At 42.9% G+C, this 19,381-nt stretch overlaps 1 protein-coding gene across 2 annotated transcripts in view; it reads right to left on the bottom strand.

Annotated features, from left to right (window-relative positions):
• Positions 1 to 1,969: 1,969 nt before the first annotated feature.
• The window catches only part of Miga1 (mitoguardin 1), a 52,303-nt gene continuing 34,891 nt past the window's right edge, over positions 1,970 to 19,381 (bottom strand). The window contains exons 8-15 of one of the 2 annotated variants that reach the window (XM_035451532.1): positions 18,610 to 18,728; positions 18,241 to 18,313; positions 17,288 to 17,374; positions 13,687 to 13,785; positions 11,436 to 11,570; positions 10,002 to 10,055; positions 4,908 to 5,024; positions 1,970 to 3,354 (exon numbers count right to left, since the gene is read on the bottom strand). In XM_035451532.1, the coding sequence (XP_035307423.1) occupies positions 3,136 to 3,354; positions 4,908 to 5,024; positions 10,002 to 10,055; positions 11,436 to 11,570; positions 13,687 to 13,785; positions 17,288 to 17,374; positions 18,241 to 18,313; positions 18,610 to 18,728 (903 nt within the window). In that variant the 3' untranslated portion in view covers positions 1,970 to 3,135. The remainder of the gene's footprint in view (positions 3,355 to 4,907; positions 5,025 to 10,001; positions 10,056 to 11,435; positions 11,571 to 13,686; positions 13,786 to 17,287; positions 17,375 to 18,240; positions 18,314 to 18,609; positions 18,729 to 19,381) is intronic. The other variant, XM_035451533.1, reaches the window with a different exon arrangement.

Genomic DNA, 19,381 nt, shown 5'->3' with positions numbered 1-19,381 from the left:
CTGGGACAGAAAGACATGCTCATTCCAGTGCCTGCACGGGACCACTGCAGTCTGTTCCCATGGTGGTTTAACATTACACAGATGAGTTCAGCCTTTACACTGAAAAAACAGATTTGCTGAGGCCAGTCAAGGAAGCAGTAACACAATACGATCACTAAGAACAAAGTGTTTCGTGTGTCCATTTATCACAGGTTATATAAACTCTTACATCTCATACATATTTGTTAAAAAGTTTACAGACATTAATTTATCTTTATAGTCAGTTTGAAATTACATCCCAATTAATTTCTGAATCCATGTTCGCACTAAAAGTTAAAACAAGAGTGATCAACATAGCTCTGATCATGACAGGCCCTGGAGTAGTTCGCCACCGCTTTGTCAACCTTACTTTGGTATTACTCATTTCTAGGCTAACTGCCTGGGATGAAGTAGGAAACACTGCATCTTAAAGCAAAGAAACAATTGCAAATAGTCCTGTATAGCCAGTTAGCTCCACAAACCCACAGGATCACGGCGAACAGATGAAAGGTGAGTATTCACTCAGGAGACAGACAGGTCTTCGGAGCTGACGTCAACAACAGAAAGTTTGGCCTCTTGTAAAAAGACAGCTCCATTTTGTCATTTCACTAACATAGCGTTAACCTTTGGCAAGAAATAACTGCCGTTTTAGTTGAGCAAGAACAGAGAGAAACGAACAAAGGAAAATAAACCAACTGGATGTTTTTCCTTTTTTCTTGGTTTTAACTCTGCCCTCTTACATCCTTCGTGTGGTGGCCGTGGCAGGTGATCCTCAGTTAATATCATGAGTCCCATTAGCTGCCCGCCCCAACAGGCGCTAGCCTAGTTTGATCAAAATACGTGTGTGTGTGTGTGTGTGTGTGTGTGTGTGTGTGTGTGTGTGTGTGTGTATGACTTAGGTATTTTCAACAGTCAAGGCAGAGATGTTCTTTTTAAAAAGACACTTTGCTTTAAAAACTTAAGATCCCCCACCCCCACCTCCCAAAAGATTTTTCTCCTGTATTTATTGCCCCCAAATCCTATTTGGTCATCCTTACCTCTTTTATCAAAGGCCACAAAGAAAGAATCTGGTAAGTTTTATAATTAGCTCACCAGAAACTCATCAGATTTAAGCACTTAAGTTCGACAAACCAGCCCGTTCTTTCTTTTTGGTTTTTTCAAGGCAGGGTTTCTCTGCGTAGCCTTGGCAGTCCTGGAATTAGCTCTGTAGACCAGGGTGGCCTCGAGCTCATACAGATCGTCCTGCCTGTGCCTCCCGAGTGATGGGGTCAAAGAAGTGTGCCACCACCACCCAGTCAAACCAACCCTTTCTTGAAGACTGGCAATTTATTTTTAACTGAAATTTAAAAACGGAGAAATCAAACACTTCTCGGAAAGGCTACCCACCCGAGATTATCTCATGTTGTAGCAGCATTTATTGCTACATAGTGCAAGTCCTCAAAAGCTATTTCAAACAGTACTTTTCCCATTTGTAAAAGCCTCAGCACAAACAGTTAGCTCTCTCACATTAACTAATACAATCCATAACTGTCCTGGTTACGAGGTGACCACGTGTGTCACTCACATCCAGTGACACCTCAGGAGACACACACACCTCATGTGACAGTAAAAAGGGAAGCAGAGTACAATGCATTTTGGTACTTGTCACCAGTAAGAATCATGAATAGGCAATTAGGGCATTAAGAAGGGATGTAGGAGAAGGCAAGGCGTTGTATGGCAAAGCAAGTTTAAGGCCCTAACAGCCTATGCACTCTAATGGCACAAGTCTAAATTTTACATCTTTTAATTAATTTACATCACCATGTATATATAAATTTAAAACCTTAAAAAAATTAAACTTAGTTTTACCTTTTTATTTTCTCACCATTAACCTTAATCTAGGCACTTTAAACTGAAAATGTGTGTGTGTGTTTTTTTTTTTAAAAAAAAAAAACACACACACACACATTTCAGATCTTTCTATATAACTCACTCTCAAAACTAATGCAGCCCTCTTTAGGACCACAAGTCAACAAGTCCAATCTACTGATGAACAAGTGGTACATGATCTTAAAACAAAGTTAACGAGGCTTTGAAAATACATAATATACCTTGCCACTTGTCCATATATTCATCGTAAGGACACAGAATATATTCCTTATTAAAATATATGTGTTCCATTTCTGAGAGGAAAAATCCTTTAAAACCCAAGCTCAAGGAGTGAGTAGTTTTAAAATTTGGGCATAACACGGCAAACTTCCCGTGTGCTGAGCTCACTGTGGGGGAGTCAACATTTGTTTTGCTGACAGAGAAAGGAGACCTTATTTGATTCTACCAGTTTTACTTTCTTATGCCTCAAAGTTACATTTAAAAGGGGATAAGATTTTTATTCTTTTTCTTGGCAAATAAATTATGTTTTCAAATTTAAGATTCATCTGAGGAAAACTGTTCTAATTTGTAAAAAGACAGAAATACTTCAGTGTTTTAGAACTCACAGGACGACAGTAATATACTCTGGACACTGCAGGGACCCTCCACAAGTAAACGGCTCAGTTTCCTTCACTGAGGTTCTGGACACTGTTCCTTGGTGATTACAATTTTTTTGATTCAAATACAAAAGCAAATATACAAGCAATAAGGCAAACAGTACAGTTCAACACCACTATTGCCTACGTTTGATTAAACAAAGAGATAACTTGATGGCTAAGAATACATTTCAGGCAGAGTTAGGTATGTTGACACTAGAAGTCATAAACACTCGTGAACCACAATCACCTTGGGCTAGTGTATTTTCCAGGTGCAAAGCATCGAGACGCATTTTGAGAGTGATATTGTACATTCCAGACATGTGAAGACACTTCATGGACTCCTACATATTGGCTTGATTCAGCAACAGCCACAAAATATGCAACATTTCAGAACTTAAATTATTTCCTAAAGGTTATTAGAAAGTAGCTCTGGACATGTCACACGTAGATTCAATGACAGAATTTCTGTGTACGTACAGTGCAATCACCCGTTCTTTGAGACTGTCTTTCCCCCTCCCTGAGTCGGCATCAACAGTTCTGTGGATTCTGACTCTCACAAAGTCAGTTGTCACGTTAAATACTGGACAGCACCCTCAGACCTCTTCAGTTCTTATTGTACTTTGCCTTCTACCAGCGTGTTGGGCACGGCATGGCCAGGTCCACTGGTACAAGTAGTGGCGTGCCTCAGGGCATCGGCACCAAGACAGGCGACCAGCAGTTCCGTGCGGCGGATGAGTAAGTGAGAGAGGTCCTCCGCCAGGGTGTCTATGCTCGAATAGCGCACCTTCTCAAAGTCAAAGATGTCTTTGAGAAAGAAAAGAACTTGGTTCTGGAAAATGAATATGCAAGAAATTGACATTTATTACACCACAATTTGTTAAATCTATGAATTGCTAATATTGAAACAGACATTGAACCAGGGGTCAGACAGCTTAATTCTGGGGCAGGTTTTACATTTCATAGGCAAAGGACTTTGAAGAAGTTATTTAATCTTTTGGCTTGTTGTTTTCTATGTCTGTAAAATTTGGGCAAATACTACTTGTCCTGGTTTTTGGTTTTTTATCTATCTATCTATCTATCTATCTATCTATCTATCTATCTATCTATCTATCTATCTATCTATCCATCTAGCTATAGTCATGGTTTCTCTGTGTGGCTCTGGCTGTCCTGGAACTCTCTTTATAGACCAGGCTGGCCTTCAACTCAGAGATTCGCCTGCCTCTGACTCCCAAGTACTGGGATTAAAGATGTATGCCATCAGGCCTGACTAGCACGTCCTGTTTACTACACAAAGCCAGCATAATGATCAAAAGAGACAGTCTATGAGAAGCACGCAAAGCTGTGAGGGGCTGCTTACCAGCCTTGCCCTGGGCCATGTAGGCATAGGAAAAAGAAGCCCTCTCAACAATCACTAATCACTATACTTGAAAATGTAAATTTTTCTGTTAAAAAGACACAAATGAAAAATGCTAGTTTCATGTCTACAGTCAGCGGCAAGCCCCGTAGAGTTCCATTTCAGTGAATTAACACAAAAGCACACTTAAAGTATGTTGTGTACTATTAAATACTAACCCTCAACTACTATGAAATGATGGGAAAGAGTGAGTTGCAAAGAGAAAACCCGGCAACACCAAATTTTAATCCTGTAGGAATCGTGTGTAGGAAACACTAGGGATGCTATCTCCCAGTCCCGGCAGGGCCATCGGCCAGCAGCCTTCTAGTGCCCCAGTCTAGAGACGGGAAGGAGGTGGGAGCTGGAGAACTCCAGGATGTCTAAACACCAGCTCTACTCTTTCCACTGAAACCCACACTTTACAACTGGAAGGTTAAGTAGACTAGAAACAAAGTAATGAGTTCTAAACGACAGTAAAATAAATACTTCCTAAGTCATTTCTACAAATGTTGTATTACTAAAGCAAACAAAAGTTAAAATAAAAAAAATTCTCAGTACAGTGAGACATCCAAGCATTCAAATTTGTACCACCTCAATATAGTCCAACAGAGAGGTTTCCTACTATGTTGCCAGCCTGAACATTTTGCAGTGAGCTCTAACAAATGTTTTGGCAAACACAAACTTCTGACAAGAGGACGTAACTTCAAATTCCCATGTGATTTCTTACAACTTGGATTTCGGCTTTCATGTCATTTTGGACACACCTGCAGGGGCCACTGTAACATGGCAGCATGGTTCAAAACCCTCAGTAAAAAGTCAGTGGACATGTGGAGTCTACTCTGCAGTAGGGCGTCAGCTCTGGTCCATTGTATTAACACTGGTATTTAAAAATGTCACAAATTTAATACTGGCACTTAAATACAGAATTTAGGTGAGTTTCACAATTTTGTTTTATTTTTTCAAAGCAATGATTCAATGACTGAACATACCTTAAAGAAGCAGCATAAGTCATATAGAGAATTTCTAGGGCCCAAGAAGCCCCAAGCTAAGACAGGGCTTATATGCTCACAAATGGCATAAAAATGGGCAAAAAATCCATCTGATATCTGTTGGGAAGCAAAAGGGAAGCCGGTTAATTTTATCTTCTTAAATTTACTTTCTCCATTAATGAGACAGAAACTGCTGCCATTATGTGGGCAACAGTCTTTGGGAGCAGACCAAGGTTCCATGATGAGACAGTTTATTGTCTCATCATGGAACATTAATAAACTTTCCAGTAACTAAGGGTCACAGGGTTTTTATAGACTATACTCTAGTCACCTCATAAAAACACATTTTGAACCTTCCTTATCCAGGAGCTTCAGTCAGAAGAATTTCAGACTGTTTTGAATTCTGGAACACCTCTTCCAACAAGGCCACACCTCCTAATCCTTCACAAACAGTTCATCAACTGCAAGCTAAGCATGAAAAATAGGAGTTGATGGGAGCCATTCTCAGTCAAACCACCTCGGGGCACGGGGTTCTGCATTTAACTTCTACTTCCAAAAAGCAATTATCATGCTGCAGCAAAGTTCCAACAATGCTACAGTATTCTACCATGACATAAAATGAATAAATCCAATTTAAAACATTTTTGATTAAAAATATTTTCCTTCTCGAGGTCTTCCTTGACCTAGTTATCAGTCGGGAGCATGTTGCTTAGTTTCCATGATTTTGTGTACTTTCTATTGCTCTTGGTATCCAGTTTATTTCCACTGTGACCAGATAGACTACAGAATGTTATTTCAATTTCCCTGTATCTGTTCATACTTTCTTTGTGTCCTAATATGTTGTCAGTTTTGGAGAAAGTTCCAAGGGCCGTTGAGAAGAAGGTACAGTCTTTAATGTTTGGGCAGGGTGTTCTGTGGTGTCTGTTGTGCCCATTTCATGCATTTAACACCCATGCTCCCTAGTTAGTCTTTGTCTGTCGGTGACAGACAGTGGGATATAGAAGTCATCTATTATCATGGTGCTGAGGTTAATCTGTGGTTTTAGATCAAAGAGTATATATTGCTAAAGATTATTTTAATTTTAATCAAGTGTATATGTATGTATCTCTGTGCACATACACAGATTGAAAGGTTCAGGCATTATGCTGGCCTGCCCCTGTTACCTGGTGGAATCCATTCAGGCAATACCCTGGTCAGCCCAAGGTTCCATGGGAAAGAAGTCTGCACGCAGGTGCAGAGGACCCCTTTAAAAGATAGGCCCCTGCCCCTTTACGCTCTCTCTCCCCCCCTCTCTGTGTGCTCTCCCGTCTCTCTGTTTCCCCGCTCTGTCTCTCTATGGCGACCGGCCATGGTGGTCAGCCATTTACCCTGTTCCTCTTCTTAGTCTCCCCATTCTGTCGGGCCTTATAATAAACTTATAGTCAATATGTCTGTCTCAGTATTTTCTTTTCTTCTTTTTAAACAAAACAATAACACAGATGTGCTCCCAGAGGCCAGAAGACTTCGGATCCCCCAGAACTGGAGTTAAGGTGGTTGGGAACTGTCTGATTTGAGTGCTGGGAACTGAACTTGTATTCTCTGCAAGAACAGTATGTGCTCCTAACTGCTGAGCCATCTCCCCAGCCCCAGTCAGTTTGTTTAGATCTCCTGAGCTAATTGGGAGCATGGGGTGGGGGAGGGAAGAAGGAGCTACAAGAAAGAGAAGGGGAGAAGAGGAGGGGCGAGGAGGACATGAGAGAGCAGAAGATTTAGTCAGGGGAAGAATAGAGGAGAGCAAGATAAGAGATGCCATCACAGAGAGGGAGCCATTACAGGTTTAAAGAGAAATCAGGCACTAGGGAAATGTCCAGGGATCTACAAGGTTGACCCCAACTAACAATCTAAGCAATAGTTGAGAGGCTACTTTAAATACCCTTCTCCGATAATGAGATTGATGGCTACCTTATATGCCATCCTAGAGCCTTCATCCAGTAGCTGATGGAAGCAGAAGCAGACACCCACAGCTAAGCACTGAGCTGAACTCTGGAATCCAGTTGTAGAGAGGGAGGACTGATGAGCAAAGGGGTCAAGACCAGGCTGGTGAAACCCACAGAAACAGCTGACCTGAACAAGGGGGAGCTCATGGACCCCAGACTTATAGATGGGAAACCAGCATAGGACTGATCCAGACCCCCTGAATGAGGATGTCAGTTTGGAGGTCTGGTTAATCTATTGGTCCTCTGGTAGTGGATTAATATTTATCCCTAATATACGAATGGACTTTGGGAGTCCTCTACACATAGTGGGATACTCCCTCAGCCTAGACACACAGGGGAGGGTCTAGACCCTGCTCCAAATGGTATGACAGACTTTGAAGATCCTCCATGGGCGGCTTCACCTTCCCTAGGGAGCAGAAAGGGGATGGGACAGGGGGATCAGTAGAGGGGGAAAGGGAGGGAGAGGGAACTGAGATTGACATATAAAAGAAGCTTGTTTGTAATTTAAATAAAAAAATCTCAGGAGGCAGAGGCAGGCGATCTCTGTGAGATCGAGGCCAGCCTGCTCTACAGAGTAAGTTCCAGGACAGCCTCCAAAGCTACGCAGAGAAACCTTGTCTCGAAAAACAAACGAAACAAAATAAAAAAACCAAAAAGAAAAAAAAAAAGGAAAGAAAAAAAAAGAAACGCAATGCCCTCCAGAGGCCTCTTTCTTTCAGTATGAAGTACCCTCCTTACCTCATCTGACTGGTTATGGTTTGCAGTTGATTTTGTCAGACATTAGAAGAGCTACTCTGATTGTCTCTTAGTTCCATTTGCTTGGAATATTTTTCCATCCTTTTACCCTAAGGTGCTGTCTATCATTGATGGTGATATATGTTTCTTGGAAGCAGAAAACAAAAAGCAACCCAACAACAACAAAAGGGGGATCCTGTTTACTAGTCAAATCCATTAGTGTGTCTCTTTATTGGGGAATTAAGACTATTAATATTATTGTCCCTGTCATTTTGTGGTGTTTTGTTAGTCCTTTTTTGATTAGCAGTTCTGACAGTTTGTTTTCTTAGGTGTGTTTATTCTTCTCTTTAGACCAAAGTATTCTTTCTAGTGTCTTATATAGAGCTGGCTGGGGTCATCAATTCCTGTGATCTGTTTTTGCCATAGGAAGGTTTTCTTTTCCCTTTTTACGACTGATAGTGTTTTGTTAGTACATCCATTAAAAGTGGGTGTAGCTGTTATTCTGGTGGGAGCCTTTACATGCGAGTTGGTCTTTTCTCTCTTGTAGCTTTCAATGGTTTCTTTATCTGGACATTCAGTGTTTTGACCACTATATTACCCGGGCAGTTCCTTTTCTGGTCCCAACCATTTGCTTATGCCTCTTGCATCTGACAGGCATCTCTTGCCTTAAATTTGGGAAACTTTCTTCTGCGACTTTGTTGAACATAATTTTTTTTTTTTTTTTTTTTTTTTTTTTTTTTTGGTTTTTCGAGACAGGGTTTCTCTGTGGCTTTGGAGGCTGTCCTGGAACTAGCTCTTGTAGACCAGGCTGGTCTCGAACTCATAGAGATCCACCTGCCTCTGCCTCCCGAGTGCTGGGATTAAAGGCATGTGCCACCAATGCCCAGCTATAGTGTCTTAAAATTCATGAATTTTCCACTCATGGGTGTGCTAAGGTTTTTTGTTTGTTTGTTTTTGTTTTTTGTCAACTTGGGGGCACTTTCTTGATTAATGACTGTTATGGGAAGGTGCTGCTCACTACAAGGCGGTGCATCTCGGGACAGGTAGTTCTGGGTGACATAAGAAAGCAAGCTGAGTAAGCCACGAATAAGCCAGGAACAATGTTCCTCCAGAGCTGCCTCCAGGTTCCTGTCTTGAATTGCCTGGATGGTGCCCTGTAATACGTAAGTATAAGCCAAAGAAACGCTCTCCTCCCCAAGCTGACTTTGGTCTTTGTTTTGGTCCAGTTCTTTCTCTTGTCTTGGTATTCTCCCACTTGATCATTTCAATGAGTGAAGCTTTCCATTGCACTTTTGTTTCCTCAGTGGATAAAGAGCTTGTCATGCAAGACTTACAACCTAAATTCAGATCTTTAGACCCTACATAAAAGCCAGACACATGGCACAAGTATCCATAATGCCAGTATCTATGTCCCTGTGGGGAACAGGAGAATTTTCAGCTAGTTTTGCTTACATAGCAGCAGAAAGACCCTTCTCAAATGATAAGGTGGAACTGTGTGGACAGAGACCCAAATGCTGTCCTTTAACTCCCACGGGTGTATGTGGCACACCCCGCACCCACACACATGAAGGACACACACACACACACACACACTCATCTCCTACATCCATACAAACTCACACCACTCCTGGAGAGAGACAGAGAGAGACAGAGATAGACACACAGAGACACACAGAGAGAAACATGGTAATACAAGTATTCAAAAGGAGTCCCCAGAATTATTTCTAACAATACCTACTGAAGATGCTACGTTGCAGAAACCTCTATGGTTAGCTTTGCAGGCTCAGTGTTGCAAATATTGGACTGAAAACTATGCATGTGTTTAAACAACTCAGATCACTGGGCCAATAATAGCTGGAATTGAACTGAAGGCCAGTGAGCTACACTTGAGCCCTTAGCACTGCACAGTGAGTCTTTTAAAAATTGTATAAATATTGGCATCATCCTCTTTCTCAAAGATTTCTCAAAGAAGACATTGAGGCATAGAGAAATTTAGCAACTAACCAAGGTCACATTGTTGGTAAGTGACATTTCAAGCCAGGCAGTCTCACTTCAGAGTCCACTCACTTTACAGCAGCAATGCACGGTGAGAGCAGTGCTTTGTGGGTAACAGACTAGAAGATACATGGGAAGACATGTTTGCCACAGACTGCCTTTACTGGCTGAGCAAGCCAACACGCCGTTCAGACTGAACCAGCAACTGTGATGTGCACTGTTATAGAGCAAGGCCGTCCCTTGGTGTCCCTCTTCCCACACGGGCCTGCTCGTTCTCAGGCTTTGGAACAGCACAGCGCCTTATTTCCTACTAACTACCCAGTTCCGCTTGTTTTTACAGCAACAGAACGTGGACTAAGGCAGGGATCTGGGGTCTCATGAGTTTTACCTTCATCTGCTGCCTTTTCTGTTTCAGCACAGACCAGCAACTTGAAGCCACAGCCTAAATGTATGCAGAGGAGAAAGACAAGGTTTAAATTTATAGCTATTATCAATGTTTCCATTTAAGAACAGTGATTTGTATTGGAATTCAAAGTTTCTTACTCTAAAGGTTACAAAGAGTAACAGTAAAGGCTACCCGTGTTCCTTGTTTACAAACATGAACATTTGGGGAGATAATTCACTTTTATGAAACTAAAAATTAAATACAAAGCCAACAAGAGAAAAAGGCTGAACTCTAGAACCAAGGAGCTTAGCAACTACAACAAAATTCTCAAGGGCTCATAAATTCTAAAGCTACACATGGTGACTCTCATCTGTAATCCTGATACCTAAGAGGCTGAAGCAGTAGACCAGAGTTCCAGGCAGGCTGGGCTAGAGGGACACCTTGTCTCAAGACAACAAAACTGGAGGTCCTAAATTCTGTTCCTATGGGAAAGCACTGAAGATAAAGTACTTCCTTCAAGGACAGTATTGCTGTAATCTCTGAGGGTAAAGCTAAGTTTTATTCAAGAACTAAGAACCTGCAACCATGATGCATGAAAAGAAATGTCTGGCTAATCCACCTTTACCAGACCAGTGATCAGAATGAAGGACATTCGGGGCTGGAGAGATGGCTCAGAGGTTAGGAGCACTGACTGCTCTTCCAGAGGTCCTGAGTTCAATTCCCAGCAACCACATGGTGGCTCACAACCATCCGTTATGAGATCTAGTGCCCTCTTCTAATGTGCAGATACACATGGAAGCAGAATGTTGTGTGCATAATAAATAAATAAATAAATAAATAAAATCTTAAAAAAAAAAGAATGAAGGACGTTCACTTTCTGTGGCTAGAGCACAGTTTAATGGAGATAGAGGTATGCTGAAAAGGCTTTACAGTGTAGTATCTGGAAGTTCCAAAACAACTGTGAAACTGCCAGCGGAACTTTTGAAAGACATTTCCAGCATTCAGACTTCATCAAGAAACACAGTATCAGGTGCTGCTTGTTGGTACCCAGGCACGGCTTTCAAGGAGAATTTCATCTGAAGTGTTACATACTACACACGTGATCCCAACATCAAAGGATGAGCACACCTCCCTCCCTCCCTCCCTCCCTCCCTCCCTCCCCCCTCCCTCCCTCCCTCCCTCCTTCCTTCCCTCCCTCCCTCTTCTTTCTTTCTTTCTTTCTTCCTTTTTTTTTTTTTTTTCCCCTGAGACAGGGTCTGTCCTTGTAGTTCTGACTGGTCTGGAACTCACAGACATCTACCTGCTTCTGCCTCCTGAGTGCAGGGATTAAAGGCGTGCGCCACCACCGCCTGACTTCTACGTAACTTTTTAATCAACTGTCCATCTCCCATCATTTCCCATCCAATCTGAACGTCGAGGAGAGTAAATACCACTTACTGTTTCCTTGAAGGAAGAGTTGAGCCAGCGATTGCTCACCACACTCTGTATGGACGGTGGTGGGTTCTCTAAATCCTCAAAGGAATCCATTAAGATAAAATCCAGAACCACATCATAAAAATTTAAATTTTTCACCTGTATTAAATTGCAAGATGGAAATGGGTATTACAGAGAGCTAGCTGAGTAAAGTCTGAGCTTTGCAATGCAGGCTTTTCAATAGTTCAGATTGTGTTTCTCCACAAAGCGATGGTAAGTACAAAACTACATCTCGGGGTATTTGTCCCTTCCTGGCTCACGAGGTCAGATCAGTCTCTGCTCACTGTCCTTTCCTGTGCTTCGGTCAGAGCGGTGGCAGCGCTCATGGGCCATGGCTACCCACTCACCCCCAATCTGTCTGTCTATCTCCGTCACCAGGTGTTCAGACAGCTACAAGAAAACAATCCTACAGATATCTAATTACAACCCCAATAAGCACAATAAAGCATCAAGAGTGTGCAGGCCAGATTGGTTTTAATCTGGGCATTAGACAGGGCCTCCCTGGGGAGTGAGCTTTCCCAGAAACAGGGAATTCCTGTCAGACTTTGAGGCCAGAAGAAACGCAAAGGTGTCAAATGGAAAAAAGAGACAGCACGATCTGAAACTCAAGTTCATCACCAGCTGGGCGTTGTTGGCACACGCCTTTAATTTCAGCACTTGGGAAGCAGAGGCAGGCAGATCTCTGTGAGTTTGAGGCCAGCCTGGTCTACAGAGTGAGTTCCAGGATAGGCTCCAAAGCAAAACAGGGAAACCCTGTCTTGAAAAAACAAAACAAAACAAAACAAAAAACAAAAAAAGTTCATCACCAGCTACCTAGAGTTCAACTCTGGGTTACAATGAGACCTTGTCTCAAAACAAGAAGATAATTTTAGCCCAAGTGTAGATGGAACCGAACAGGAGAAGGGTAACAGTGGCCAGGGAGTTACAGAACACAAAGATATGAAGCAGGCTGGGCAAAGGCAATGGAGATTTAGGCCAAGATAAAGGCAACAGGAATAGGGAAAAACTGAAGATGCTAAAATAGATTGGGGGCTCAATTGTGCTCATTTTAGAGATGACTATGGAAAAGTGGGTAACGGGCAGGAAAGCTGAAGGATAAAGCTCAGGTTTCTACTGATTTGGCTCACAGAGAGAGAGCACCAGAGAAGGAACTCTCTCTATGTCTGTACCTACTGTTCCCTCTGCTACTATGTCTCCCAGCGCCCTGTAAACTCACCTATAAACTTCCATCACAGCAAGCTGTTCCAGGCTCTGCACAGAGAGTGAGTGCCAGTGGTTCCTACTATGCTTTGGTGGTTGCTGGTTAGAAGCCAAGAACTGAGCTGCTGTTGCTCCTAGATCCCGGCATAACCAGAGCCAGGATTCAGATAATTCCCAAACCTTTATGTCTCTATCAAATCCTACCACAGTGTATATGCTATAGTCTATGAATCCATATGCATTTCTGCAATTTAAGTTCTAGGCTTGTCTGCCTTCTCTGACACTAAGAGTCTGCCTCTGAATTTTCTTGGTACCTTTGCCTCCTCAGTCCTATGATGTCTACTTCCTTAGCTTTCCTAAGGTGCCCTGTTGCTTGTCCGTCTTAAACTGCTCTTGCACAGGACAGTGTTACTGCCTTACTCAGTGAAGCCTGCCACTTGATTTTTAGATGGAAGATGAGAGTGAAGAAAAAGGTCTTTAAACTGTCATTTCTTTACAACCAACCAATGCATAAAAATATAGTTTCCACTGTTTATGTCAGAGACAAGATGGTGCCTACCACCTGTGGATATGACTAATGACGCCCCACCACACGGGTGGATATGACTAATGACACCCCACCACACGTGTGGATAGGATGACACCCCACCCCCACACGGGTGGATAGGATGACACCCCACCCCCACACGGGTGGATACAACAGTACCTACTACACAACTGGATGACAGTGCCACCACACACACTATCACTTAAAAAAAACAAAGAAACCGGACGTTGGTGGCGCACGCCTTTAATCCCAGCACTCGGGAGGCAGAGGCAGGTGGATCTCTGTGAGTTTGAGACTAGCCTGGTCTACAAGAGCTAATTCCAGGACAGCCTCCAAAGCCCCAGAGAAACCCTGTCTCGAAAAACAAAAACAACAACAACAACAACAAAAAAGACAAAGAAACACTGCCGTAATCAGGTAAACATATGCAGATAACAGGAATACAGATTATATGAAATTTGCATTTACCCCTCTGGCAGCAAGTTCCATCTCAGTACTATCCCAGTGATCAGTCTGCTCTAAAAAATAGATCATTTCATCAAAAACATCTTCAAATTTCTTTGGATTCTGCAAAGAAAACATATTGGAGTCTAAATTTAACTTTATAATGAGACGTAAGTCTACAAAATAAGTAAGTTACTTTTCAATAAAGTTAGTTGTATCTTAATTATTCTAGAAAATACTAGAATATTTACTTTTTAAAAAAGTGTCTCAAGTATCCCAGGTTAGCCTCAAATGAACTATACAGTAAGGATGACGTCACACTTCTGACCCCCTTACGTCACCTTCCTTCCAAGTTCTGGGATTACAGATGTGTCCCTACACCTGGTTTAAACAGTGCTGGGATTACAGATGTTTCCCTACACCTGGTTTAAACAGTGCTGGGATTACAGATGTGTCCCTACACCTGGTTTAAACAGTGCTGGGATTACAGATGTTTCCCTACACCTGGTTTAAACAGTGCTGGGATTACAGATGTTTCCCTACACCTGGTTTAAACGGTGCTGGGATTACAGATGTTTCCCTATACCTGGTTTATACAGTGCTGGGATTACAGATGTTTCCCTACACCTGGTTTAAACGGTGCTAGGATTACAGATGTTTCCCTACACCTGGTTTATACAGTGCTGGGATTACAGATGTTTCCCTACACCTGGTTTATATGGTGCTAGGATTACAGATGTTTCCCTACACCTGGTTTATACAGTGCTGGGATTACAGATGTTTCCCTACACCTGGTTTAAACAGTGCTGGGATTACAGATGTTTCCCTACACCTGGTTTAAACAGTGCTGGGATTACAGATGTTTCCCTATACCTGGTTTATACAGTGCTGGGATTACAGATGTTTCCCTACACCTGGTTTAAACGGTGCTAGGATTACAGATGTTTCCCTATACCTGGTTTATACAGTGCTGGGATTACAGATGTTTCCCTACACCTGGTTTAAACAGTGCTGGGATTACAGATGTTTCCCTACACCTGGTTTAAACAGTGCTGGGATTACAGATGTTTCCCTACACCTGGTTTATACAGTGCTGGGATTACAGATGTTTCCCTACACCTGGTTTAAACGGTGCTAGGATTACAGATGTTTCCCTACACCTGGTTTATACAGTGCTGGGATTATAGATGTTTCCCTACACCTGGTTTATACGGTGCTGGGATTACAGATGTTTCCCTACACCTGGTTTAAACGGTGCTAGGATTACAGATGTTTCCCTACACCTGGTTTATACAGTGCTGGGATTACAGATGTTTCCCTACACCTGGTTTAAACAGTGCTGGGATTACAGATGTTTCCCTATACCTGGTTTATACAGTGCTGGGATTACAGATGTTTCCCTACACCTGGTTTAAACGGTGCTAGGATTACAGATGTTTCCCTACACCTGGTTTATACAGTGCTGGGATTACAGATGTTTCCCTACACCTGGTTTAAACAGTGCTGGGATTACAGATGTTTCCCTACACCTGGTTTATACAGTGCTGGGATTACAGATGTTTCCCTACACCTGGTTTAAACAGTGCTGGGATTACAGATGTTTCCCTACACCTGGTTTATACAGTGCTGGGATTACAGATGTGCCCCTACACCTGGTTTATATGGTGCTGGGATTACAGATGTTTCCCTACACCTGGTTTAAACAGTGCTGGGATTACAGATGTTTCCCTACACCTGGTTTATATGGTACTGGGATTACAGATGTGCCCCTACACCTGGTTTATATGGTGCTGGGATTACAGATGTTTCCCTACACCTGGTTTAAACAGTGCTGGGATTACAGATGTTTCCCTACACCTGGTTTAAACAGTGCTGGGATTACAGATGTTTCCCTACACCTGGTTTAAACAGTGCTGGGATTACAGATGTTTCCCTACACCTGGTTTATACAGTGCTGGGATTACAGATGTGCCCCTACACCTGCTTTAAACAGTGCTGGGATTACAGATGTTTCCCTACACCTGGTTTATATGGTACTGGGATTACAGATGTGCCCCTACACCTGGTTTATATGGTGCTGGGATTACAGATGTTTCCCTACACCTGGTTTAAACAGTGCTGGGATTACAGATGTTTCCCTACACCTGGTTTAAACAGTGCTGGGATTACAGATGTTTCCCTACACCTGGTTTAAACAGTGCTGGGATTACAGATGTTTCCCTACACCTGGTTTAAACAGTGCTGGGATTACAGATATTTCCCTACACCTGGTTTATATGGTGCTGGGATTACAGATGTGCCTCTATACTTGGTTTACGTGGTGCTGGGATTTAACTGAGGCCCTTTTGTAGGACAGTTAGGCAAGCAGTCTACACTCTCAGTCCTAGTTTACAGAAGCCAAGAATGAGAATGTTAGTAAAGCTTCACAGCCCACTGCTGCTCAGCCTTCAAAATGGAAATGGAGTTCTGGCAGAAGGGTGAGGTCCTTCCTATGCAGCTCTGCTCCTCCTGGAGGCACTCTGGTTCAAACCCCAGGGCTTGTCTTCAATAGGAAGGCCAAGAAAGCAACCCACAGTTTATACTTGAACTGCTAGAACATAGTGTCACCTGAGAGCCACCCAGTGCACTTTAAGTTACTTTCCTGCCCATCATTTATTCAGTCACGATAGTTTCTGTAAAGTAGAATGGTAACTGTACAGTAGGACAGATGCAACTCCACTACACAGATCAAGGGAGTGAATGGGACTGGAGCTGGACACCAGCCGGCAAAGAGCTGCCGGCCGGCCTGTTTATGTTTGTTTGTTTGTTTGTTTAAATCTGGACAAGCCTGCATAGAGTAAAGAGGCTCCTTGCAGCCTGAGGGAAGCTCTTATCAATGTCTCTGCTTCCCTCAGTCCAGTGACAATGAGTGACAGGCAGCTCAGTCTGTGTCCAGGCTCCTCAGTGTTCTTCCTGCACAGCTGGAGGAGGTGGCAGCAACAGCTGGCCACAGCAACAGCTCTACCAGAGAACAGCACTGCTCACCAGAGACCTCCAGATGGCACAGGCAACTATAAGTTACAAGCAACAGCCTGGTCAGAGGACACGCGCTTTACACACAGAAGAAAAGAACTCAAGTGGAAACCAATTCTCTATGAACTAGACGGGGTATGCACATCTGTAATTCCAGCACCCAGGAGACAGAGGCAGAGGCGGGACAAGCAGCACACATCTCAGTCTAGCTTGATCTACAAAGTGAGCTCCAGGCCAACTAGAGGAACACAGAGGCTTTGTCTTCAAAAAAAAAAAAAAAAAAAAAAAAAAAAATACTGGTTGGTGGACCTTTCCAATTGCTTACAAAGACTTCTTCCACTATTAAAATTTTAATACATTTTAACCTTTAAAATAATTAAAAAATATTTATTTCTTCACTTGGTAGTCAGGTGGCACATGCCACCGTCTGTGTGAGAACAACTGCGGGAATTGGTTCTTGATCATGTGGGTTCGAGGGCTCAAACTCAGGTTGTCAGTTTGGTGACAAGGACCTTGACCTGCTGAGCTGTCTCAACACCCCCTTGTATATTATTATTTACTCTTCAGTTAGATAAACCAGCAAAAACAAAACTTGCTTAGAGAATACATTTACCTTCCGTGCTTTCACAATTAAAGCTGATAAAATCTTCCTTCCGCTTTGAGCAAGGAATATCCTGTTGGCTGCTTCTGAAAGAATCACCTGAAAAATACCAAACCCCAAAGTGAGAATGGGTTCCAGTGACATCAGAGACCATGAAGGACCCAGCACAGTCCGTCAGCGTGCTGCCTGTGATCTAGTGAGGATCTCACACAGTCACACTGGAAGCAGAGGAGGTCCAGTTTCACAGAAATAAAGAGCTCTTAAACCCAGTGATCAAAAAGACCAGGAGCAGATAATTCTGATTTAGACAGTTGAGTCTCGTAGAGTGGTTAAGAGCACACACTGTTCTTGCAGGGCATGAAAGTCTGGTTCCCAGCACCCATGTTAGGCAGCTTAAACCACCTGCAATTTCAGCTCCATGGACTCTCACACCGTCTTCTGGCCCCCTGGCCCCCTGCACTTACGTGTACCTATCTACCCACACACATGTGCACACACACATAAAATAATAAAAAATGAGGGCGTCTCTGTGTAACAGCTCTGCCTGTCCCGTAACTCACTCTGTAGACCAGGCTGGCCTTGAACTCACAATGAGTGTGGGAATTAGAGGTGTGTGCCAGCAAAGCAATTCTGGCTTTATTATTAACAGCCTCACTTCTGTTTAGGAAATCAGTGCTTTTTATCACTGATTCAAATTTTAAAAACCTAAATGTATGCTGCTTGATGGCAGCAAAGCATCATTTTAAGAGCCATTTCCACACACTACCACCACCACGGTCTTCTGTTTAGACAAGTGTGGTGACCTGGAAGGGTGTGGGGAAGGTCAGGGCAGATGGAGACAAAGCACTACGGAGGGCGAACACACTGAGCTGACTGCCTGTCTGCCATGAGCAGCCAGGAAAGTGTGCTCAGGTAGGGGTGCAGCAATGTGAAGGCTCACAGCTCGCTTCATGCCGAAGACGCACCTGAAAAGCCTGCCGGACGCAGTGGAGTTTGGCAAGGAAGTCGCTGTCTCCTAGACACTCCAGCAGCTCAGTTCTGTACAGGAAAGAGCAGAGAGCAATTGTCAAGTCTCATTCAAGATCAAGCCTTCTGCAAATCCGGACTTCAACAGGGCTTCGCCACAGGACCTTAATATAAAACACATGTCCTCTGCATACTGACAGACCGCAGAAAAAAACTTACTCAGACCAAAAATGTGTTTTTCCCATATCCATAAGCATAATTTAATAACTGTCACACAGAAAGAGCAACAGCACCTTAATATTTTATTACAAAATAATATAGTAGCCACTAAAATAAATGATTAGCCCTAAGCTAAACTGGAACAATACCTCAGGACTCGGGAGTAAATTTTCCCTTCTTCAACCAAATGCATAGCTTCTTCATAAAAAGGGCATCGGCAAAAGGACTCCAGGCTGTAGGTGTGCCGTGCTTCTCTGTGCTCTGGAAGCTAAGAGTACAGAAAAATGAATTACAACGAAGTAAGAACTCCAAAAAACCCTGGAATATTATCAAAGTATGACTAAAGCACAAAAATCACTAACATTTTATGTAACCAAAACCTAAATTCATTTTACTTCAAATTTCAGTTGTTAAAGATCAAGGTGAGCCTGGACCAACATGAGCAACAAAGAAACGCAAACAACAAAAACTCAGGCATTGTGCGGGAAGGTGTGCTGAGGGGAACTGCAGCAGGTTCGGTTCCCAGCACCAACAGTGCAGGCCCACAACCTCCTGTAACGCCAGCTCCCGGGGAATCGGTAGTTCTGGCTTCCATGGGCACTGGAGTTCATATGTAGGTACCTACTCACAGACACAGACACACACATACAATTAAAAATCAAATCTCCTGCAAAAATCCAGTTGTTAAAAAGAGTAGAATTAGTTGAGCATGGGGGCACACACCTTTAATCCCTGCACTCAGGAGGCTGGCCTTGCTACACAGTGAGTTCCAGGCCAGCCAGTTACATGGTGAGACCTTGTCTCAGTCCAAAAGAGTAAAACTTAACAAGCTTAGTTCATTTCGAACCCAACTACTTAGATCCACAAGGTGTACAAATAACTAATGAGGAAGAGGAATTTTTTATTTGTTTGTTTGTTTTT

This window comes from Cricetulus griseus, assembly GCF_003668045.3.
Source record: "Cricetulus griseus strain 17A/GY chromosome 1 unlocalized genomic scaffold, alternate assembly CriGri-PICRH-1.0 chr1_0, whole genome shotgun sequence".
In the NCBI taxonomy this organism is placed as follows: domain Eukaryota; kingdom Metazoa; phylum Chordata; class Mammalia; order Rodentia; family Cricetidae; genus Cricetulus; species Cricetulus griseus.
This window is presented reverse-complemented; position numbering and strand designations above follow the sequence as displayed.